Source organism: Pelophylax lessonae, assembly GCF_965119305.1.
Source record: "Pelophylax lessonae genome assembly, chromosome: 12".
Taxonomy (NCBI): Eukaryota; Metazoa; Chordata; class Amphibia; order Anura; family Ranidae; genus Pelophylax; species Pelophylax lessonae.
In genome coordinates, this window is record NC_138779.1 from 159,452,996 (window position 1) to 159,478,298 (window position 25,303).

Here is a 25,303-nt window from a genome sequence, read left to right on the forward strand (position 1 = left end):
GGGTTACATTCCCTACTTTTAAGTTTTGCCTTTGAAATACGTCCCCCAACTCTCAACAGTCCATTATCATCTATAAATGGGTCAAGTCTCTTAAGGGAACTGTCTTTAGGAACGCATTTTTGCTTTTGGAAGTGTTCAAGATCTTGAGCATAAACTTCTTGTTGGATACACCGGATGATAACGTCTCTAGACTGTGTGAGTTCATCCACTGTATAGGCTTTATGACAGTAATGCCAACCTTTACAATGTTCTGATCTTGTAGATGTGGCTCTAAAGGATCTGGCTATGTGGATCAAACCAGCTAATGCTCTGTTTAACGATTTCCATGTGGAAAACTTGTAGAAACTGTTGTGGTGAGTACAGAAACATGAGGACGAATCTCTGCATCAGAATTCGGTTCTGACCGCTCAAATGTATCTTCCTCAAGAGTGTCCACTACTGGTCTGTAGAGGAATGTTGGCCCTGTGAGCCAGGTAGAGTCTTTGAGGTGGGCTGCAGGAACAGCTCTTGTGGCATGATCTGCCAGGTTTTGGTCAGTTGGTACGTAGCGCCACTGGGTAGGCTATGTTGACCTCCTAATTCTTTGCACTCTGTTGTGTACATAAACGTAGAATCTCCTAGTCTCATTGTAAATGTAGCCCAACACTACTTTGCTGTCTGTATGAAACACTGTATTGTCAAGTTGTATGTCTATTTCTGACACAATAAGCTCTGCTAGTTCTACTGCCAGAACAGCAGCACAAAGTTCCAACCTTGGTATGGTGAGCTCAGGACATGGTGCCAGCTTCGCCTTGCCCATTACAAAGCCAATTTGAACTTGACCTTAATTGACTATTGTTTTGAGGTAAGCGACAGCAGCAATTGCTTTTACTGAAGCATCACAAAAGATGAACAGTTGCCTAGACTGAATCTCTGCTGGAGAGAGGTGGGTATATGACCTAGGTATGTGTAGGTTAGATAATGACTTTAAAGAGTCTCTCCATGTTATCCATAGTGCCTCTTTCTTTGAGGAAAGTGGAGAATCCCGATCACATGTATCTGTGGTTAACTCTCTGAGCAGAGTCTTACCTTGGATGATCACAGGTGCTGCAAACCCAAGTGGGTCATATAGACTGTTGATTGTAGATAAGACACCACATCGTGAGAAGGGCTTTTCCTCTTGGTTGACCTGAAAGGTAAAGGTGTCAGACTTGAGATCCCAGCTGAGCCCCAGGCTGCGCTGCATGGGTATTGTGTCTGAAGCCAAGTCTAGGTCTTTCAAGTCGCTGGCGTGATCTTTAGTGGGAAAAGCTTCCATAACAATTTTACTGTTTGAAGCTGGAAGTGGTGCAACCCAGGTGTTTGTTTCATCCTTGAAAATTCCTTGTTCCATTATTTTTAAAAAGGTCTCATCTTCAAAGGAGGGAGCTATCTTGTGATCTTCTTTTGTCCCCTGGAACACTGTGCATCCTAAGTGGTCTAGGTCTTCAACACAAGAAGGGTTCTGGATTTCAGTAAAGTCCGAATATAGCATACCTGCAGGCTTCTCTTTTACAAGGAATTTATTAGGGCAAGGCTGAAAGAGGGATGGACGTCCATTTTGCAATGTATGCGTGTAAAAGGAATTTGCTGGTTGGCTTGTGGACATTTCTTAAGCAGACATCACCTATAATGACCCACCCTAGGTCCAGCTTCTGAGCATATGGAGAATTGTGAGGACCGTTTATCTGTTCTCTCACCTTACATACATAGTTACATAGTAGGTGAGGTTGAATAAAGACAATAGTCCATCCAGTTCAACCTGTGTAGGTGTGTGTGGTGATGTGTAGGTGTCTTGTGGACTCTTATGATGTCTCTTCCCAGCAGGAGTATTATTTGAGCCTCTGGATCAAGTGCAGGAATGAGATGTGCTATGGGTTTCAGATGCCAATGATGCGATGCAGCCTCCGGTGTAGGAATCTCTTCTCTATTGTTTGGAATCTGGTTACATTCGATCAGGGTAGGCAGAGGCAAGGATGCTTCCCCGTTTACGGATTCGATTTGGTATCCAGTAGCTCTTCTGCCTTTTTCTTCACTCACACCTGTGCAAGTTTTAAGTGAGTATGAAGAGTTATGTCCTTTAATACTGAAGATATCAAAGAAAGCTGATCTAGCAAGAGATCTATTGCTTTGATCATCAAGGATGGCATACAACCTTATGGCTTTCTCTTTGTGACCAATGGGGTACACTGTAACCAGACAAATCTTACAGCATGATTTGTTACTAAGACCTTCTCCACAGACTTGGGTGCACTGGGGTGTCACTTCAGGAGGTTTTGTATCTCTCTCCTCCCTGCCGTGCTCTGCAGCCTGGTTTGAAGGTGTGAGAGTCCATGGAGGTGGCCCAGGGTGTAAAGCTGTAATATGCTCTTCACTGTCACATTCTGAGCATTTAATGTTCTCTGTACAGTCTTTTGCAAGATGAGAGGTTGATGCGCAACACCTGTAGCAAATATGGTTTTCCCCGAGGAAGGTTTTGCGTTCCTTGAGAGGTTTTCCTCTAAATCCTCTGCATTTCAGCAATGAGTGTGGTTTCTTCTGTAGAGGGCAATCTCTGTGCAGGTCTTTTTTTGGGACCTTCTCAGTCTCTGTAGTACTGTAAGTTTTGATTGAGGAGTCTTTAAGAGATACACTGGTTTTGTTTACTGCAACAGGTGTACCTTTTCAGGTTGCGAGGTGAGACAGGTTTACCTAGTTTGGGGTATGCAGTGTCAAACATTGAGAAGTCAAAGCTAGGATCATTTCGCTTGTTGGTGCACAAAGTCCACAAAGAATGAAAATGGAGGAAATTGGACATTGTACTGCTGTTTATACTTGGAGCCTTGAGTGATCTTCTTCTCTTGTAGACTAATAGGTAGTTTTTGTACAATGGGGTTGACACCACGCGCCGTATCTAAGAATGCTAGACCTTGCAAGTCTCCTTCGTCCTTGGCAACTTGGAGTTCCATCAGCAGATCGTTTAGTTCTCTAAGCTTTTGATAACCTTTGTTATGAATTTTGTGAAAATCTTGAATTCTTTGGAATAGTGCGTTCTCTATTACTTCTGGTGAGCCATAACACTCTTCAAGTCTCTCCCATATGGCGTTCAGCCCTCTGACTGGATAGTTAATGTCTCTAATCCGCTTTGCATGTTCTGCTGACTCATTTCCTAGCCACTTGGCTAGAAGATCAACTTCTTCACTTGCAGACAGATCTAGATCTCTGATCATATTCTTGAATGATGATCGCCATGATCTATAGCCTTCGGGTCTGTCATTAAACTTGGAGAGCCCCTTGGTTATTAGCTCACGTCGGGCAAAGAATTTAAGGAAGTCTGACATACCTTCATCTCTGTTTGATGGACCTGGCGGTAAGCTGAGGTGTAAAGGTCCCGGCGGGCTGGTATAGCTTTTTGGTGTCAACTTGTTGTTGTAATAGTCACCATCTACTTCAGGTTGCACTGAGGGATGATGGTATGCAAAACTGCTCTCTTGCTTAACATGAGGAGAATGGTCAGCAGAAGTTGCTTGCCGTGTGTCAGGATTCTGCTGCTCTTTAGCAGGGGTTGACTCTGCTCCTGGTCCTAAATGCAGACTGTCACCTGACCTATTTTCAATTGTCTCTCTTGTTCAGCAAATGTTGCTCGCATTTTGGCGGCTTCAGCCTTTGCGCGGGCAATGGCAATAGTGGAGCTGCTCACTGACCTCTTTGAGCTTCTGGAACTGGCTGAGATGTGGGACCTTGTCTCCAATGAATCAGACTTGCTTGTTGACATGGTAGCCGGTTAGCACACTTGCACTGTGTGGGGTTTAGTATCACGTGGTCCAACCTGTACTCGGTTGCTGTTTCACTGCAGCTTGTGAGAGGTCACAGCGTCTTGCATCAGCTTGTGCAGAATCTGCAGCTTCACTGTGTCTCTAGCTTGTTAGGAGGTCGCTGTTTTACTGTTCTGTCCTCCCTATGTGTGAGGGTAAATAGATTGACAGGCAGTATAACCCTGATTTCCTTCAATGCATTGACAAAGGAGCAAGTCCAACTTCAACTTTTATTGCAAGGAAATACGTGAAAGTAAGAGTGGTAAAACTGTGGAACAGAAAAGAGAATATACTTACTAATGTATACCGACATGTGGCAATGCATATAAGACATTACTGTACATAGCAATGCAAATACAAGAAATGTGCACAAGATGTAAGTTACACAAGACATAGATAAAGGATGGTAATGTTAAGCATCCATAAGAGTATACACAGTTATATACTGAGCAGCATGCTATCTTATCTGCATGAGAAGTAAGGTCCCTAGCTGCTAACTATAGACTGTAATCACAGACAGTTTACTATGCATAGAGAGTTAAACTACAACATGAAGTAATAAAGTACACACCAGCGATGCTGCCATAAACTAGGATGAGGGAGGATGCAACTAGCCATGTTTCCTCTAGCCGAGTTTCCTGTATAATGCAAGATATGGAGGGAAGATGATGTCACCAAAGTTCATAGGTGAAAGCAATGGTAGCTGAACTGGGACAAACTTGTTCTATATATGTAATATGTGATATATGTAAATGGCCACTAGATGGCGCTGGTAAGAATAACATGACAATATAATGATGAAGACATGACACAGATATTGCCATTTTTGTATAGCACCTTATGAGGTTATCTCATGTTTATAGCACGTGCATTTGGGTATGCACATTCTGTATTGATTTTGTTTAGTATTATTTTTTTGCATAGATATAGTATCTTATTTATTTATTTATTTACCATTTTTACTATCTCACTAATCAATATGTATATGAAATGTTGCCATTTTGCACATATTTAATTACTGTGAGAAGTATATACATTTCTCTATCGTTTATTGACAGACGCAGCTCCATAACTTCTTAGACCATTGGGTTATGCTCCTCCCATCAGGAATAGGACACTGGGCAGGAAAAAGCTTTACCACGCCTATGTGGCTTTCCCTGTAGGCATAACCCCACACTCTCTGCTACAGCCCTTAGTTTGTTTCTGCCTAGTTTAGGAGTTGGACCTAGTTCCCATCTGGGACTTCGGTCTTCGCTATTTAACCACTTTACCACCGGAGGATTTTGCTGTCTTACGTCCCAGGCCACTTTTTGCGATTCGGCGCTGTGCGACTTTAACTGACAATTGCGCGGTCGTGCGATGCCATACCCAAACAAAATTTACGTCCTTTTTTTTCCCACAAACAGAACTTTCTTTTGGTGGTATTTGATCACCTGTGCGATTTTTACTTTTTGCGCTATAAACAAAAAAAGAGCATTTATTTTGAAAAAATAACAATATTTTTAACATTTTTTTATATGAAATTCCTCCCAAAAAATATGTAAAAATCTAATTTTTTTTTAATTTTTGGCCAATTTGTTTTCTGCTACCTATGTTTGGTAAAAAAAAATCACAATAAGCATATTTTGATTGGTTTGCGCAAAAGTTATTGCGTTTACTAATTAAGGGAAAGATTTCTGTCATTTTTGGTGTTTTTTTTTTTTTAACGAGTAATGGCGGCGATCTGCGATTTTTTTGCAGGACTGCGACATTGCGGCGGACAGATCGGACCCTTGACGGACATTTTTAACACTTTTGGGGGTACCAGTGACATTACTGCAGTAATCAGTGCTATATGTATGCACTGTTACTGTAAAAATGACACTGGCAGGGAAGGGGTTAATTTTATTGGAGAGGGAGAGGTTAATGTATGCCTGGTGCTTACTAACGTGTGGGGGGGGAGGTGACTGAGTGAGCCAGGGACAGATCGGATGTTCAGCTATGCTGAACACTCCGATCTGTCACTCCCTGTCACTTAGGAGATCCGCCCGCTCTGTTTACACAGGCGGGCGGATCTCCAAACTAGATTCCCCGACGATCGGGGAAGAGCGGCGGCGATCGCCGCCGCTCCTCCCCTGGCCCGACTCCCGCTGTGAATGAAAACAGCGCCGCCTACAAGGGGAGGAGTCCAGCGACGTAGGTCTACGTCGCTGGACGATAACGAGCCACTGTGCCGCAGTAGCAGCACAGTGGCTGGTGGTAAAGTGGTTAAAAGGGAGATTTTTGTCATATGTAATTTTTATTTACTAGTTTAGAGTTCCTGGAGAACTACAAGCAACAGCCGGCTGGATTTCAGACTGGATAATCTTGATCCTTAAGGTCTCCCAGCCTGCCCAGCGAATGTGAGCAGGTTATAGTTCAGCACTAGGCCTCGCCACGACAGAGCCCTGATGGTTCGGGACAAGCCTGCAAGTGGACCGTCTCGCTGGGACGTGATGACCTGGAACGCCCTGAGTCGCAGCATACCCCCTGACTGGCAGCACCCCCACCCCAGTTGGAATGTGGTCTGTTTGGAGTGGCGCCCACCTGGCACTGTGGTATGGTGAGTAATGCTGTCCCCCCAATCCTCAAGCGATCTCGGGGTGGACGTGGGCCCCCTCCTGGAAATGGTCGGACCTTCAGGAGATCCCTCGGTTCCCCTGGTCTCTCAGGCATACCAGCCCCCCCCCCAGTTATTTACCCCCTCTTCCCCTAGAAGGTTCCTACCTTGGGGGGCGATAATATTACAGCCGCTGTGGCGTTCCTGCAGGGGAGGGGGGTGACTGTACTGGTGGGGTGCCACTTGTCCGTTGGGTGCCACTTGTCCGGGACCTCCCCCCTCGGGGTTCCTGGTGACCGCATGGCGCGCTATGGGCAGGGGTCGGCAAGGTGTCCGCGACTGACCCTTGCCAGGTCCGCCGCGCTGCCCCGCTATCCAGTGTCATCTTAAGAGCATTATAGGCCCCCGGGCAATGCAGTGCACTGGGGCCCCGCCTACACAATCGCCAACGAGAATAAAAATGCAAATTATCGATAAGGCAATATTTATTGATACAGCAATGCCAGGGTAATGACAGCTTCCAAGTTTGGCGGCTGGGTCCAGTGAACAAACACACAGACAGGAGTGAGACTCGACTGTCCTGTGTGTGCCTATTTCCATGGAGGCTGACAGGCATTCCTGCAGTTGTGGGCTCCCCCTCCATGACCCAAGAGGCCTGACAGCAGCGCACCTGCTAAGTTCTGTGGCAGGATGCACACGGGAGTCGGGACTAATGCTTGGCTGGGGCTGGGTCGCTCTAGAGGTGGGGCCCCCTGGGCAGGTGGGGCCCCCGGGCAACTGTCCAGCGTGCCCATTCGGTAAGACAGCCCTGCCGCTATCTGCACCCATCCATCATGAATTATGCAACATCTTCATCAGCGCTCGCAGTCGCTGCCCGCCGCTGCCTGCAGACAGCGCCGCCCAGTTGAAACTAGGCACGCCTGCCTGGTCTGCGTGGGCTTCGGCTGCCAGTAGATTGTCATGCTGCTGGCTGGGGGAGGGAGCGTGGAATTGGCGCGGCGGCAGGGGAAGTCCGGGACTGGTCCATCTCTCACTCTGGAGGAGGGACTACTAGGGAGTGGCAGTGTTGCACTGTGTGTGGCTGGCGGTGGCCTGTGACGACGACACCGCAGTCACCGCACTCACAGCAGTGAAGACTGAAGAGGAGCCGAGGAGAGTGGGTGCTGCACAGCAGGAAGGAAGCTTCGTTTGCAATCAGACACTCAGGGAGCACCAGAGAGACTGTCTGAGGGGAAACAGTCTGAGACACAAGGACACAAGGTAGGGGGGTCCACCCTGGTCCACTCTGGCCCACCCTGGCTGGCACACCCTGGTCCACCCTGGCTGGTCCACCTTGGCCCACCCTAGTTCACCCTGGCCCACCCTGGCTGGTACACCCTGGTCCACTCTGGCCCACCCTGGCTGGCACACCCTGGTCTACCCTGGCTGGTCCACCTTGGCACACCCTGACCCACCCTAGTCCACCCTGGCACACCCTGGCTGGTCCACCCTGGCACACCCTGGTCCACTCTGGCCCACCCTGGCTGGCACACCCTCGTCCACCCTGGCTGGTGCACCTTGGCACACCTTGGCCCACCCTAGTCAACCCTGGCTGGTCCACCCTGGCACACCCTGGCTGGTCCACCCTGGCACACCCTTGCTGGTCCACCCTGGCTGGCACACCCTGGTCCACCCTGGCTCGTCCACCCTGGCCCACACTGGTCCACCCTGGCTGGCAAACCCTGGTCCACCCTGGCCCACCCTGGCTGGTCCACCCTGGCACACCCTGGCTGGTCCACCCTGGCACACCCGTGTCCACCCTGGCACAACCTGGTCCACCCTGGCTGGCCCACGCTGGTCCACCCTGGCTGGTCCACCTTGGCACACCCTGGCCCACTCTAGTCCACCCTGGCCCACCCTGGCTGGTCCATCCTGGTCCACCCTGGCCCACCCTGGCTAGCACACCCTGGTCCACCCTGGCTGGCACACCCTGGTCCACCCTGGCACACCCTGGTCCACCCTGGCACACCCTGGCTGGTCCACCCTGGCACACCCTGGTCCATCCTGGCCCACCCTGGCTGGCACACCCTGGTCCAGAGACTCAGGGAGCACCAGAGAGACTGTCTGAGGGGAGACAGTCTGAGACACAAGGACACAAGGTAGGGGGGACCACCCTGGTCCACCCTGGCACACCCTGGTCCACTCTGGCCCACCCTGGCTGGCACACCCTGGTCCACCTTGGCCCACCCTAGTCCACCCTGGCTGGTCCACCCTGGCACACCCTGGTACACCCTGGCCCACCCTGGCTGGCACACCCTGGTCTACCCTGGCTGGTCCACCTTGGCACGCCTCTATTAACTATCTTGAAGCAAAAAACAAAATTAGCCCGGATCAAACTATTAAAACCACACTTGTGGCCCTGAGACAGGAACTGAGATCCCTTCTCCTTGAAAACTTTGAGCACCAACAATGCAGATTTAAAGCTGCCTCATACTCCACGTCAAATAAAGCAGGGAAAGCCATGACACAGCGAATCAAGGGATAAAGAACCAAATCAAGAATATCATACTTACTTGATCCAACAACCTCGGAGAGAATATATAATCCTCAAAGTATAGCGGACGCATTTAGCTCCTACTACAGTTCCCTATACAACATCATAGAGGTCAAATCAACACACCAACCCTCCCTGGTGGAAATCAGCACCTTTCTAACTCAAATCACACTCCCTACTCTTTGCGAGGATCAGTAGGATCTTCTCAATTCACCCCTGACAACTCAAGAGATCTCAGCCACAATCTCTACGCTCCCCTCCAACAAATATCCAGGGCCAGATGGCCTCACAGGGGAACACTTTAAACAATTCTCAATTTTCTGTCCTCACATGCTCCCAATTTTTTAAAACTCTGCCTCCTCCTCGAAACTGCGACCTGAAATGCTCCAAACTCTCATAATTACCTTACCAATACCAGGCAAAGAAACCACTCCAAAAAACCAAAACTATAGGCCAATTTCACTCCTAAACCTAGACACAAAGATATATGCCAAATTATTTGCAAACAGACTACAAAATATCCTACCAAAAATCATACACCCAGATCAACCAGGCTTCATTTCACATTGTCAGGCGTCTGACACCATGAGGCAGGTAATCAACATAATCCACTAAGCTGGGGCCATCCAAACGCCTTCCCTGCTTCTAGCCCTAGATGCAGAGAAGGCATTCGACCCGATTAATTAGGTCTACCTCCAAAGGGTACTCATAAAATTTGGCTTCCAAGGTAACATTCTCTCAGCAATACTGGTATTGCATACAACACCCTCGGCCAAGGTTTACAACTCCAACATGTTGTCATTTCCTTTCCAAATTGCCAATGGCACTAGACGGGGGTGCCCCCTGTCCCCTTTGATTTTTATGGACCTTCTTATGGAACCACTGGCAGAACATATAAGATCCAACCCCCTCATCTCAGGATTTTGCATTGGCAAATCAAACCACAAAATCAGTCTATTTGCTGATGATGTGGAACTGATGATAACAAACCCAACCTCAACATTAAATTAAATATACAAAACACTACAAAGATTCAGTAGAATGTCATATTATAAGTTGAATAAAACTAAATACATGATCCTCGACCTCCATCTCGATGCTGTCACCAGGTCTCTCCTACAACAGCAATTTCCCTTTTCCTGGACAGATTCGAACATCCCATATCTAGGCATACAATTGACTAAATCAGTGAAGAATCTCTTCCACATAAATTATCTCCCATTCTCATCTAAAATGCAAACAGAACTAAGTTCCATTCAAAAATTTGAAATCTCATGGTCTTGTGGACTGGCAGCATTTAAAATGCTTGTACTTCCCCAACTCCTGTACTTGTTTAGGACATTGCCAATTCCTATACCTAAATCGTATTTTACCTCCCTCAAATCAATGCTAGGCACCTTTGTCTGGCTCAACATAAAACCCCGCTGTGCACACCAACTTTTAATCAAACACAGAACGGCAGGAGGAGCAGGATATGTAGACTTTAAAGACTATTACACTGCTACTTTAATCACACAACTGAAAGAATGGATACAGCCCAGACTCTCTCACAGATGGGCCCAAATAGGAGCTTTGGCTCCTGAGCACCCCCTAAGGCCCTTCACTTCCATCAACCCTCTTGCCCCCTATGGTGGCCTCGATGAGGGCATGGCATTCGCTACTGGAAACACAAGACCCCCCCCCCCACCACAACTAATTTCTCCACCTATCCCCCATAGGAACCATCGACATGTTAATACCCGATATATCTTTAAAGCTTTGGCATACTCACAGTATTACTAATGTACAAGTCCTATACTGTAACAATAACCTCAAATCCTTTGCCGACTTACAACAGGAATTCCAATTACCCTCTCTACACTGTTCACCTGTTTCCGGGTGAAACATTGCCTTTCTAAAGCGTGAGACTTCCTCACCAGCACCAATAATAAACAAAAAGGCATTTCTCTCCTTTACTCCATTTTCAAATCAAAGAAGACCTTTATAAAAACCAAACCCTTCCAACAGTGGGAAACAGACTTGAAAACCACACACTCTCACCATCAGTGGACAACAGCTCTAAAATACATTTACAAATCCACTGGCTGTTCCGCGTTATGGGAACTGACAAAAAAAAAATACCCTCCGGTGATATTTAACGTCAACTAAACTAGCAACATTTCACAAAGAAACATCCCCCCTATGCTGGAGTAACTGCGGACACGCAGGCGACCTCATGCGTATAATGTGGAATCGCCCCACCCTTCAGGCTTTCTGGCATGAGATATTTAGGATTGTATCACAGATATCCAACATTGCAATCACTCCCTCTTCTGGACTAGCTATAGTAAACCTCTCAATAGAAACCTTCCCGCTACCTGTGAGATACGTAATAACACAAATCTTTCTAGCAGCTAGACTTACTTTTACCAGACACTGGAAACAACTACTTCCACCTTCAACAGCAGAAACCCTGGACCTGATCCACAAACACTGCTCTTTCGAAATTATGTTTGCATCCAGTAAAGGTTTACATGGGAAATCATTCTCCATATGGCAACCTTGGCTGCAATGGTACAACCCAACTCTTCATCTATACCCGCCATGACAACACAAAAGACAAAAGATACACACAATGATACCTTACCAGTCCAATGAGACAACCCTGGATATAAACTTGGAGATGGTATACAACTTATATTTAATAGAAATACTAGAATGTATGTTACTGGATAATGTCTTAATCTCTGACTTATTATTGCAACACTACTACGCCTCAACGGCAAAAAGTCGACAGGTATTGTTTCTCCTTGTTTGATTTGTTTCCCTGTATTACTCTCTTCACGAATGTAATTCACTCGACAATTGGTTTTCAGTATTGTATTACAAATTGTTAATTTTTCAATAAAAATCAATGAAACATAAAGTGGTCAGTGAGTGTATATACTCTAAAATCTACATATACACTGCTCAAAAAAAAATTAAAGAAACACTTTTTAATCAGAGTATAGCATCAAGTCAATGAAACTCCTGGGATATTGATCTGGTCAGCTAAGTACCAGAGGGGGTTGTTAATCAGTTTCAGCTTCTTTGGTGGTAATGAAATTACCAACAGGTGGGCAACAATAGATGGGCAGCAATGAAACAATCTCCATAACAGGAATGGTTTCACAGGTGGAGGCCACTGATATTTTTTTCCCTACTCCTCTTTCTGACTGGTTTTCACTAGTTTTGCATTTGGCTAGGGTCAGTGTCACTACTGGTAGCATGAGGCCATACCTGGACTCTATATAGGTGGCACAGGCAGCCCAACTCCTCCAGGTTAGCACATTAATACCTGCCATTGCTAGAAGGTTAACTGTGTCTCCCAGTCTCAAAAGCATGGAGGAGATTCCAAAAGACAGGTGCCATAGAAGGTCCTTAACCCATCAGTAGAACTGGTATCTTCTCCTTTGTGCAAGAAGGAACAGGATGAGCACTGCCAAAGCCCTACAAAATGACCTCCAGCAGGCCACTGGTGTGAATGTCTCTGACCAAACAATCAGAAACAGACTTCATGAGGGTGGCCTGGGGGCCAGGCGTCCTCTAGTGGGCCTTGTGCTCACTGTCCAGCATTGTGGAGCTTGATTGGCATTTGTCATTGAACACCAGAATTGGCAGGTCCGCCATTGGCGCCCTGCGCTTTTCACAGATGAGAGCAGGTTCACCCTGAGTGCTTGTGACAGACATGAAAGGGTCTGGAGAAGCCGTTGAGAATGTTATACTACCTATAAAATCATTCAGCATGACCGTTTTGGTGGTGGGTCAGTGATGGTCTTGGAAGGAATATCCATGGAGGGATGCACAGACTTCTACAGGCTAGACAATGGCACCATGACTGCCATTGGGTATCGGGATAAAATCCTTGGACCCATTATCAGACAGTACGCTGGTGCAGTGGGTCCTGGGATCCTCCTGGTGCATGACAATGCCTGGCCTCATGCGGCGAGGGTATGCAGCCAGTTCCTGGAGAATGAAGGAATAGATACCATTGAATGGCCCCCAAGCTCACCTGGTGGTTACTGCTGGTGGGTACTGCTGGTTGATACTGCTGGGGGGTACTGCTGGTTGATACTGCTGGGGTGTACTGTTGGTGGATACTGCTGGCTGGTTCCCGACCCACCATTCCAGAGCATTAGTGTGACAGGAGCGAGTGCTAGAGGAAGCATGCAGCTGCAGTAGAGAGCAGTGCCGAATCTTACTGTATCGCTCCTCTCACAGGTGGAGTGCATTTGGTATCACTCCACCTGTGACAGGAGGCGGCACTATACAGGAAGCATTGGCTCTGCTTTCTCTAGTGATGGCTTCGTTCTTCACACTGATGCTGGTGGATGACAGGTCAGGAACCTGCAATCTGTGATTACCAGTCCGCCCACCATCCCAGAGCAGGGTGTGGCACTTGGATCCTGTTGGGGGGCACAGTATAATGTTGGGGGAGCCATGGCCCCCTCTGGCCCCCCCTAGTGACGCCAGTGGTGATTGGGGACCTCTGCTGTACAGTATACTATTACTACTCCTGACCTCTTCAAGTAGAAATTCAGCCTAAAACTAACTAACTCTAAATCTACTTGTAGCCACATTCTAAGACTAATCTATCTAACCCCGTATAGCAAAAATCGCTATACATGCCTTTTCTTCAGCTGATCTGGTCCGGTCCCACTCTTTCTCTGTGTGGGCGTATGCAGATAAAGCAGATGGCCCCACAGTAGGTCTATGAATGATGTCACTTCCCTGGCATTTCCCAGCCGTTGTCCGCTGTCTTTTCAGACCGGACCGAATTGTCCGCAGAAAAGGTATGTATAGCGATTTTTGCTTTAAAAGGTTATATAGATTAGTCTTAGAATGTAGCTGCCAGTAGATTTAGAGTTAGTTAGTTTTAGGCTAAACTACTTTATGGCCCATTTAGCAGAGGGTGCTGTAATTTTCATGTGGGTTACCTTTGCTTTTCCAAAGACTTACATTAGATCTGGCGTTTTTGGTGTGCGATTTCTGAAAGTTTTGGAGTTTTGGTGCACTTTCGGAAAACACACCAAAAATGCCCAATCTAATGGAAGTCTATGGGAAAGCACAGGTAACCCACATTAATACCGCAGAGGCACTGCACTGCTGTTTCAACACTGCTTTTATACAGAGAGCTTGTAAGTAATCAACAAAAGTTGGGACGCCTGTAGGAATTGTTAGCATACACATTCAAGGCCTAATTTGTTTACTTTCTTTCCTGAAAATGTCTTAATTTATAACTCTGAAATGTACATTATTTTTCAGTTTTTGTTAATCCAACCTTTTTTTTTTCTTTTACCCCTTGCAGTTAATTGCTTACCTTTTGTACCAATTCTGGCTATTCACTGGACTTGAACTGTTTAAATTTCAATAAAAGCTGGAACATGGTGGTGATCTAAAACATTTGACCAGTAGTGTTGCTATATAAAACTTTACAAATAAGTGCCTATACTATACTGTTTAAAATCCAGTAATACAATGTCTATATAACCCTTCTCTGCACATGCTTAGCTGCTCTCTATTTTTAGCACCATGCCAAAAATGTAGAGCCAATTTGCTGACAGCCTAAACATTTACTGCTGCTCAGGGGGTCTGGACTTCAGAAAAATGGCAGCCTTCATCAAGAATAAACAGGAACAATGTTGGGCGCAAGTTACAGCACACACTAATTTTGGTAGCACAATTATTAATGTGAAATCTATGTTCCTTGCTAAAGAATATTCTTTTATCAGTTTGTATTGGGTAAAGTTCTGCTTTAAGAAAGGCTGCCCTAATCTGACAATGCTGCTTTCCAAAGCAATCCCCTGTGTTTCTTTATCCAAAGTGAAGGCACTCTAATACAGAAGATGTGCTGCTGGCTAGATCACCAGGTAATAACAGAGGGAGAAAAAAGCCTAAAAAATAAATCAATGCAGCCCCCATATGTAATGATTGGTGAACTACATTACTGTACTGTACATTTTTGGTTTTGGGATTAATACCACTTTAACCACTTGTATTGGGTCGCCTATACAGTATACTGTATATATAGTATATGTAATTTTGATTTGTACCTTTAAAAAAAAAATCGTAGACCTGTATGACACCACACACACACACACCCACACACAGTAGGTTATTGTGAGTTAAGGTCAGGTTGCCATTGTCCAGCCTGTAGAGGTCTGTGCATCCCTCGATGGATATTCATCATCAGACCCTCACTGGCCCACCACCAAACCGGTCATGCTGAACAATGTTCCAGGCAGCATAACATTCTCTATGGCTTCTCCAGACCTTTTCACGTCTGTCACATGCGCTCAGAGTGAACCTGCTGTCATCTGTGAAAAGCACAGGGGGCCAGTGGTGGATCTGCCAATTCTGGTGTTCAATGGCAAATGCCTATCAAGCTCCATGGTGCCGGGCAGTGAGCACAGGGCCCACTAGAGGATGGTGGATGGCCCACTAGAGAACTGACCCTAGCCAAATGCAAAACTAGTGAAAAACAGTTAGAAAAGATGAGTACGTAAAAAAAAGTCAGTGGCCTCTACCTGTAAAACCATTCCTGTTTTGGAAGTTGTCTCATTGTTGCCCATCTAGTGCACCTGTTGTTAATGTAATTTCCACCAAAGGAGCTGAAACTGATTAACAACCCCCTCTGCTACTTAACTGACCAGATCAATATCCCAGGAGTTTACTTGACTTGATGCTATACTCTGATTAAAAAGTGTTCCTTTAATATTTTTGAGCAGTGTAGTTACGATCAGCAACTGATAATCCGCTGGTCATAGTAGTTCATTTATAAAGGAAACCCCCTGCAGCCACCCAAAAGAAACCCACCTCTCTACCCACACCTATCCTCCCTTCTGAGTGCCAGCAACAAAATAAATATATCCACTGCACAGCCTGACCCCCCCACCCCTGTCTTCTGATCTCCCCACTTCTCTCCCCACCTGCAGCCATAGAAACAGTGAGCAGTGCAGGGGAAAAACAGCCCATGGCAAACTAGGATGATATAATGACAGACTGACATGCACAGCCTGCTGACACCACTGTGCCTGGTGATAACCCTGCTGCTGTCCCCCAACCCCCCCTCCTGCTTGAAGCAGGGAGAAGAGTGCCTGCTCCCAGCAGGGAGGATAAGATTATCAATGTCCTCCACAGCTATGTGGAGCTTGCCATGCCACATTTGGGTAACAATAACTTGTCTAGCAGTCCCCCAAAGTATTAAAAGGGACAATACAAAAACAAAAAAAGCATCTAATAATTTATTTTCAAAAATGGGGGTTGACTGAATTGTTGGCACATATTCTAATCACTAGGTAAAGCCCCATACACAGACGCAGATCGTCGTCATACAAACGTCGGCGGACGAAAGATCTGCCGATTGTATGCGTGTTAGTATGGTGCCTCCGACAGATGTCTGCACACAATCCGCGGACAAGAGTCTTTCTTGCAAACATGAAAATTTTTGTCTGCAGACACCAGAACGGACGATTGTTCGCCTGTCAGTACAGAAATCAGCCGACAGACCACAGGGAAAGTTAACCATTACATGACATCACTTCTGCAGTCAGCTGAACTCTGCGGACAAAATTCTTGTGCTGTCCTTGTGCTGTCTTTGCACTTTTCAACAGACACCGACATCCCGGGGAGAAAAGACGAACATTTGTATGACGACGATCTGCGTGTGTGTACGGGGCTTAAGACTTACAGGGGTTGATGAACTAAAACAAAGAGTGCAAAATCTGGTTCAGCTGTGGCCAATCAGCTTCTAACTTCAGGTTGTTCAATTAAAGGAGTTGTAAAGGCAGAAGGTTTTTTTATCCTAATGCATTCTATGCATTAAGATAAAGAACCTTCTGTGTGCAGCAGCCCTCCTTAAGCCCCCCTAACACTTACCTGACGTCCCTCTCTTTCCAGCGATGTCCACCAGCGTCTCAGCCATCTGAGATTCTCTCTCCTGATTGGCTGAAACTCAGCAGCAGCGCCACTGGTTGCAGCTGCTCTCATTCAAAGTCAACTGGAGAATCAAGGGAGAGAGGGGACAGGGCCTGGTAGGGGCACAGTGTCTGAAGGGACACAGGGAGCTGTGATTCGGCTAGGGTGCCCCCATAGCAAGCTGCTTGCTGTGGTGGCACTGAACAGTTAGAAGGGGCCAGGATCACAGAAGAGGGGCCCGAGAAGAGGAGGATCCGGGCCGCTCTGTGCAAAACCAACTGCACAGAGCAGGTAAGTATAACAGGTTTTTTATTTTTATAGGAAAAAAGGAGGCTTTACAATCACTTTAAGTTTGACAATAAAACCTGGAAGCTGAATTCTTCTGAGGAATTGTTTAGCTGACCAAAGCAAGATAATTCTACTCACTGTTAAATATGTCTCAGTTTTTTAACCATCTTTTTCTCCACTCGTTAAAGGTTCTTGATGACTCCAAAAAATGGTGGAAAGTGCAGAATCGATTTGGCCAGATTGGTTATGTACCATACAACATACTTGCCCTAATTTCAGATCCAGAATTTAACAACACCAAACAAAATGGGGTCCAGCCAAGTCCAACTAAGGTATAACAATCTGTTAATTACATGCTCTGCTATTCTAAATTGTTAGTGTGTTAATAATTTCCTACTTTATTCAAAAATAAAAAAAATGTTTTGGCTTGAGATCCTTAATGTGTATGTATAGCCAAAGCTTTTTTTTTTTAATTTTTATGGTGTAGTGTAGTGTTAAAACCCCTGTTTTTTTTGTTTTTTTTTGTTTGTTTTTTTGTGTACCATTAAGATACACCGATGCAACAGGAAGCTAGAGGAAATCACCCAAAGTCAGGGGATTTCATCTTTTAGACAGTTGACCTAGTCTTCCCATTGGAAGATTTCCCTTTACCGTTCGACCCTACAACTTGAAATTTGTCTTTCCTGACGCCAATAAATGACAGCATACATATGACATAGCTCCACCCCTATCAAAATCTGAGCTCGAGCAACCTCCCCCATTCTCCTTTTTGTCCTCAAGATCAACACCTACAGACCATTACATTCAGGATAAGCTCTTACCTGCTGAATATGTTTGAGTCCGTCTGGGTTCAGCCTCTCCCAGGCGCAGTCCCACATTTTAGGTTGCTAAATGCACCAACAAGGTGGGGAGCCCCTTCTGGTAGTGTTTTGGGGCTGAGGTTTTCTCTAATCAGAGATGGTAACCCTCTTGTGACATGCCTGCTGAGGGGTCCGGATCCAGGAGTTGGGACCGCATGGCTTCTGTTTGTCTTGTCTGGGCTCTGTTCCATGTCTGCCTCTTTGTATCAATTTCTTTGCTCTCTCTCTTTCCACTAGAGTTGTCAATGTGGGGCGTGTAGTGCTATGTTACGGGCACCCTCTGTCTCCCTTCTCCCTCCTCATGGGACCCAGAGGCGCACAGCTCTCCTCTTTTTTGTGCCGACTGCGTTGGTCCAGGGTGATTTTGCGCTTTTTGTGCATGCGCAGTGAGCTTCGGGTCCTCAACGGTCATTTTGGCGGAGCCCAGAGCTGCTCGAGCATGCGCGATGCACCACGAGGCCGTGGCGGCCATCTTGGACGTGGTGAAGAAGTTCCCCTCTGGGCTTTCTGCCACTTCTTGGACCAAAGGAGAGGCAAGGGGGGGCAGAGTTTTCTGAGGAGCAATGCTTAAAAAAAGAGGTTAATGCTCATTCACAGATGCCTTTATATCTGGCATTCATACCAGTGGCTGGAATATCAAAGGATGGGAAAAGAGAAAGGGGTAGGGTAGAGCAGTAAAATGCTAGGGGTGTCATCCCATACTTCTTTTGCTTCTTGCTCTCTCTTTTTTCTTTAAATGTGCATTTTTTTCATCTTGGTTCTCTCTCTATTGCCATGCAGTTCCTTATGCTCTTTTTCGCTCTTCCGCCAGCATGAGCCTACCACCACATAGCCAAGACCACTGCAACATCAGGTAACAATGTCTTTGGGTAGGTAAGAAGATACAGAAGAAAAAAAAGAGTGCAATATGCTCTGACAAGCGTGCCTCTTTGTCTATTGCAGCCTGGGCCACTCACACTCTCACTCGAGGAGGTCCAGAGGTTCTTTTGATCAACAGGACTTTCCCAGGGCAGAAAGGGGCTCCCAGCAGAGCCCAGTATAAAAGGCACAAGTGTAAATGAAAGCACATGGCTTCTCCTCAGAGGGCCCAGTGCAAAAAAGACTAATGTTGGTCATATGCAGCTGACCCCATGGTGGGAAAAATGAGTTTGCGGTGACTGCTTGCCAGAGACAAGTAGTACAAAGGAGACAAAGAGTCAACATGTGTCAACTCTGCTCAAAAAAAGTAGCCCTCAACTCCCTGGCGTAATTTTCCGGTCATCTCGGGCAGCCAGGGATAGAGGTGGAGGAACAGAATGTGAGCCCTGCACCGACTCAAAACCAGGCTGCTCAACCCCTTCTAACTAGAGAGGTACCAGGCACTTCAGGAGTGACTCCAGCTCAGCAGGATATCCAGGCCCAGTAATAGAGCCAACCTTTGTTTAAGGGGAAGAGGGTAGCGCTCCCTCCTTGGCAGAGGATCCAGAAGGCGCAGGCTTTGAATTTACTATGATGCAACCATTCATTAAAGCTATAAATGCAGCATTGGAATGGGAGGACCCTGAACCACTTCCGAAAAAGGAAAAAACATATTTTCCTAATCTTATGAAGCAGGTAGCTTACCTCTTATGCAAGAAATAAGAAGTCTGTTTCAGGAAGAATGGCAGAAGGTGGATAGAAAAATCATCTTCAACTAAAAGGTTGCAAAAAACTATTTTCACTGACAGAGGACTGGCAAAGAACGTGACCCTTCCAATGGAAGACTCCTCTTTTTTTCGGGATATTCTAGACAAGCTTATAGACGTGGACTTGCGAAAGTCCTACCTTGTGGCGGGTGGTGCTTGTAAGCCATTGTTGTGCTAACATCCGTAGCAAGTGCTATGCGAGTGTGGACACAGAACTTGATAAGCTCAAACTCTCAGCTGACTTTGTGGGCCCAGACATCAGAGGGGTTGATCAGCTAGAGGGGCACTGAACAGATACTGGTATTTTGGGGGTTTCCTCCCATCCAAGGACTCCAGTCAACTTTTCTAAAGTCGTAGTAAGCTAAGGGCCCTGTGGCTCCCTCAGGTACTCAAAAGTCTTTTTGATGCCAGGCCTGCCCAGTAGGGGGTGGTTCAGAAGTCTCATCAACATCTTGTTGTGTCAGGAGGTGATCGTACCAGTTCCAACCTGTCAAAGGTTTTCAGGCTTCTACTCACCATTTTTTCTGGTCCAGAAAAAGACGCGGTTTCAGACCAGTGATCGACCTCAAGAAATTGAATCACTTTATTTGGATAAAATGGAGTCTAAATTAAATAAATTAGATGAATGATGTGACCCAGGGGGAAAGGTTTAATTGTAGCTTGATTTTTAATTTTTTAAAGGTTTTATATGGGTTATAATTGTGTTTTATGATGTTGTAAATACATCTGATAAATATTTATGGTATGTGAGAAAAGATCCTAAAAGATAAAGTAAAAAAAAAAAAATGGAGTCTCTCCACACCATAATCCAAGTGATTCAACTTGGGGACTGGGTGATTTTGATGGACCTGCAGGATGCCTATCTGCACGTCCCGATCCAACAGTCATATCAAAAGTTTCTTCAGATTCGCCTTGGGGGACAGACATTACCAATTTGTCTACCTCTCATTCAGCCTATCCACCTCTCCTTGAACCTTGTTCGCCTTACTAAGGGAAAAAGGGCTCAGAGTCCACCATTACTTTAGACAATATCATCCTCATGGATAGGATGGATAGTGAATTATCAAAAGAGCCAGCTGGAAGCTACACAGAGTATGGTATATCTAGGGGCTCAGTTCAATACTCAGGCAGCCACAGTTTCCATGCCACTTCAGAAACTCCCTAAAATCCGGAAAAGCGTTGGCTGCACCACTGATGTCAGCATCCCAGTGCATGAGTCTCCTAGGGACGATGGTTTCTTGTATCCTGATGATCCCCTGGACTCACTAGAAACTCAGAGTTTTTCAATAGGGGTTCTTGATGCAGTGGAAGAAGGTTTATCTATCCCAGCCAATCAGAATCACTAGCAGAATGCACTAGAGTTTCTGGGGGTGGACACGGCAAGAAAGGCTGTTACAGCATCGCCCATTTAGGCCGATGCCCTGGATCAATGTTACCACAGATGCCAGCGTGGCAGGGTGGAGCACCACCTTCAAACACCACAAGATCCAAGGTAGATGGGAATTTCCCACTCAGGGTCTAGTTGTAACGCTCCTGCGTTTCTTATATGGTGTGGATTTTCAGCTGCAGAAATAGTTCCACGTCAGTAGTCATGTAAGAGATATGCTGAGATACCATTCCCAACCTCAATGACTCATCATGTGTGGAAGGTCTTATTTCAGCCAGTAAATACACACAATTAGCAAACTGGTTCCTAGAGTGACTTTATGTATGTGGTAACACAATGATGAAGGTTGAGGGATAGGTTGAGTGGAGGTGGTAGGTGATAGACACTTGAAGGTGAGACAGTAGCAGATGGATGCAGGAAGGTTTAGCAATGTTGTATGATAGCAGATGATAGAATAGCAGGTGGACATACAAAAGAGATCAACCCAGTGCAGAAAAGTAGCAGTAGTCTCAAGAGCTAGCAATCTAGTTATGCAGATGTGATAAACAGTCTTTACTATGCAGAGCTAGATAGTGTAAGCTTAGTATAAGTTTATAGAGAATTCCCCTGCGGGGTACTTAGCACTATTAGCGATACAGCCGAAGGGTGGTTCAGGAGAGGCGGATGATCCAATAGCGGGATGCAGGGATCAGCGCAGCGAGGTTCCGTCAGCGAAGTAAGCTTGCAAGCATGGAAGCTTCAAGCAAGGTTAGCATCCAGGTAAGGGTGTTTGAACGAACACATGTGAGTGAGAACCGACGCCTTAAATAGCCATCTAGTCCGGCGCTGAGTGATGACAGCTCCAGTCTTAAAGGTGTATGCGCACCTTTCCAAAAGTAAATGGTGGGGCGCATACACTTGTGGAAAGTGTAATTTAGGGTACCAAAGGTACCGGAACATTACACTAGTGTCCAACATCCAGGAACCTTGTGCAGTATTCAGGGTATTAACCACCTTTCTGCCTCACATACAGGGTCACCCAGTCCTGCTCCATTTCGACAACACAACAGTAGTGTTCTACATACAAAGTCAAGGGGGGATGCACAGCTATTCCCTTCGGAAAAAGGTGAAGCCAATCATGACACTGGCACAACAATATCTTCCAGATTTGAGCGCCATATACCTTTTAGGTCATCATAACTAAGAAGTGGATCGCTTGTCCAGACAATTCCAGGATCCCAACGAATGGTCTCTTCACCCCAAAGTGTTCAAGCAGATTATCTATAAATGGGGGTGTGCGCAACTGGACCTTTTTGCCTCATCGGCCAATTGCAAGGTGAGATGATTCTTCACACATTATCCACATCTATTGGCGGAGGGGGCGAACACCCTGACCCATCCTTGGGTCGCTCAACTGGCCTATGCTTTCCCTCTAATCTCTATTTTCTTGAAATTCCTGAAAAGATTGTTGGCAGAAGATCTGACAGTCATTGCAGTATTACCCTACTGGCCTCGCAAACCATTGTTCTCCCTGGCAATGGATCACAGAATATTCCCACCGATCAGTCTGCCTGTGACTCTTCATCTCCTGTAGCAAGGAGAGATCCTGCATCCGCATCACGACTGGCCTTAGCAGCCTGCAGATTGAAAAGCAGAGGCTGCAAGAGTTTGGAAGTTCTCCAGAGGTGATTAGAACTTTACAAATTTCTAGAAACCTCTCAACCAATTCTGTCTACTCCAGAATATGGGATAGGTGGGATATGGGATGACCTTTGCATCTGGACATCAGTTTGACCCCAGTGACCCAAATGCGTCTCAAGTCTTGTTCTTCCTGCAGTCTAGACTGGATTTGTGGCTCAGCCTGAGTTCACCTAAAGTTCAAATTTTGGCTATCTCGGCCTTTACCTGAAGAAAATGGGGAGCAAGCCTGCTGGTGGAGCACTTTATGCGAGCAGTCCTTAGACTACGCACTTCGAAGAGAAATGGGTTCCCTCATTGGGACTTGTTAATAGTTCTCAATTTTCTGGCAAACCTTCCTTGCACCCCCAACAGAAACCGGTTTATTATGGGATGTCACTTTAAAGACAGCTTTTCTGATAGCCATAACATCAGGTGGAAGGGTTTCAGAACTCCAAACATTGTAAGCAGCTGAACCTGATGTCATGCTCTTTCCAGACAGGCTCATGCTTAGACCGTTGGATCACTTTGTCCCAAAGATAGCTTCTATGTTTCATCTCTCCAGTAAGTGGGTGCTTCCAGCCTTCCCAGCAGAATCAGGTTCTGACCTGCATGAGTTCGATATTCCAAGCGTCCTCAAATATTATCTCCAGTCTACCACTGGGTTCAGACATTCAGACAGGCTGTTCATCCTACCTTCAGGAAAGTTTAAAGGGAAAGAGGCTTCAGCCAGAACAATCTCGGCCTGGATAGTAAAAACTATTCATTGAGTATATAGAGTGGCTGAGAAGGATCCCCGGAAGTGGTTAGAGCTCACTCTACCAGGGCTACAGCATCTTACAAAAGTTAGTACACCCCTCACATGTAAGTAAATATTTTATTATATCTTTTCATTTGACAACACTGAAGACTTGACACGTTTCTACAATGTGAAGTAGTGAGTGTACAGCTTGTATAACAGTATATATTGGCTGTCCCCTCAAAATAACTCGACACCCAGCCATTAATGTCTAAACCACTGGCAACAAAAGTGAGTACACCCCTAAATAAAAATGTCCAAATTGGGCCCAAATAGCCATTTTCCCTCCCCAGTTTCATGTGACTCATTAGTATTACAAGGTCTGAAGTGTGAATGGGGAGCAGGTGTGTTAAATTTGGTGTTATCACTCTCACTCTCTCATACTGGTCACTGGAAGTTCAACATGGCACCTCATGGCAAAGAACTCTCTGAGGATCTGAAAAAAATAATTGTTGCTCTACATAAAAATGGCCTAGGCTATAAGAGGATTGCCAAGATCCTGAAACTGAACTGCAGCACGGTGGCCAAAACCATACAGCGGTTTAACAGGACAGGTTCCACTCAGAACAGGCCTCGTCATGGTCGACCAAAGAAGTTGAGTGCATGTGCTCAGCATCATATCAAGAAGTTGTCTTTGGGAAATAGACGTATGCATGCTGCCAGCATTGCTGCAGAGGTTGAAGGGGTGGGGGGTCAGCCTGTCAGTGCTCAGACTATACGCCGCACACTGTATCAAATTGGTCTGCATGGCTGTCATCCCAGAAGGAAGCCTCTCCTAAAGATGATGCACTGGAAAGCCCGCAAACAGTTTGCTGAAGACAAACATACTAAGGACACGGATTACTGGAACCATGTCCTGTGGTCTGATGAGACCAAGATAAACTCTTTTGGTTCAGATGGTCTCAAGCGTGTGGTGGTGGCAACAGGGTGAGGAGTACAAAGACAAGTGTGTCTTGCCTACAGCCAAGCATGGTGGTGAGAGTTTCATGGTCTGGGGCTGCATGAGTGCATTGAGGGAACCATAAATGCCCACATGTACTGTGACATACTGAAGCAGAGCAGGATCCCCTCACTTCAGAACTGGGCCACAGGGCAGTATAACAACCCCAAACACACCTCCAAGATGACCACTGCCTTGCTAAAGAAGATAAGGGTAAAGGTGTTGGACTGGCCAAGCATGTCCCCAGAGCTAAACCTTATTGAGCATCTCAAACGGAAGGTGGAGGAGCGCAAGGTCTCTAACATCAACCAGCTCCATGATGTCGTCATGGAGGATTGGAAGAGAACTCCAGTGGCAACCAGTGAAGCTCTCGTGAACTCTATACCCAAGAGGGTTAAGGCAGTGCTGGAAAATAATGGTGGCCACACAAAATATTGACACTTTGGGCCCAAATTAGACATTTTGACTTAAGGGTGTACTCACTTATGTTGCCAGTGGTTTAGACATTAATGGCTGTATGTTGAGGTATTTTGAGGGGACAGCAAAGTTACACTGTTATACAAGCTGTACACTCACTACTTTACATTGTAGCAAAATGTAATTTTTTCAATGTTGTCACATGAAAAGATATAATAAAATATTTACAAAAATGTGTGGGGTATTCTCACTTTTGTGAGATACTGTATGTCTTTCTCTTGGGCAACACATATGGGAGTGTTATTGGATACCGTCTGCAGAGCAGCATGTTGGTCATCACATCATACATTCTTAAGACACTACAGGGTGGATCCAGCAGCTCTCACTACAGTAAATTTGGCAAGAAAGCTTTTCAAGCTTCTATGTATATTGTC

The 25,303-nt window shown here is 45.9% G+C and overlaps 1 protein-coding gene across 1 annotated transcript in view; it reads left to right on the forward strand.

The window, feature by feature from the left end:
* EPS8L1 (EPS8 signaling adaptor L1) overlaps positions 1 to 25,303 on the forward strand; it is an 892,485-nt gene that overhangs the window by 757,250 nt on the left and 109,932 nt on the right. The window contains exon 17 of the mRNA XM_082273475.1: positions 17,335 to 17,478. Coding sequence (XP_082129601.1) covers positions 17,335 to 17,478 — 144 coding nt within the window. The remainder of the gene's footprint in view (positions 1 to 17,334; positions 17,479 to 25,303) is intronic.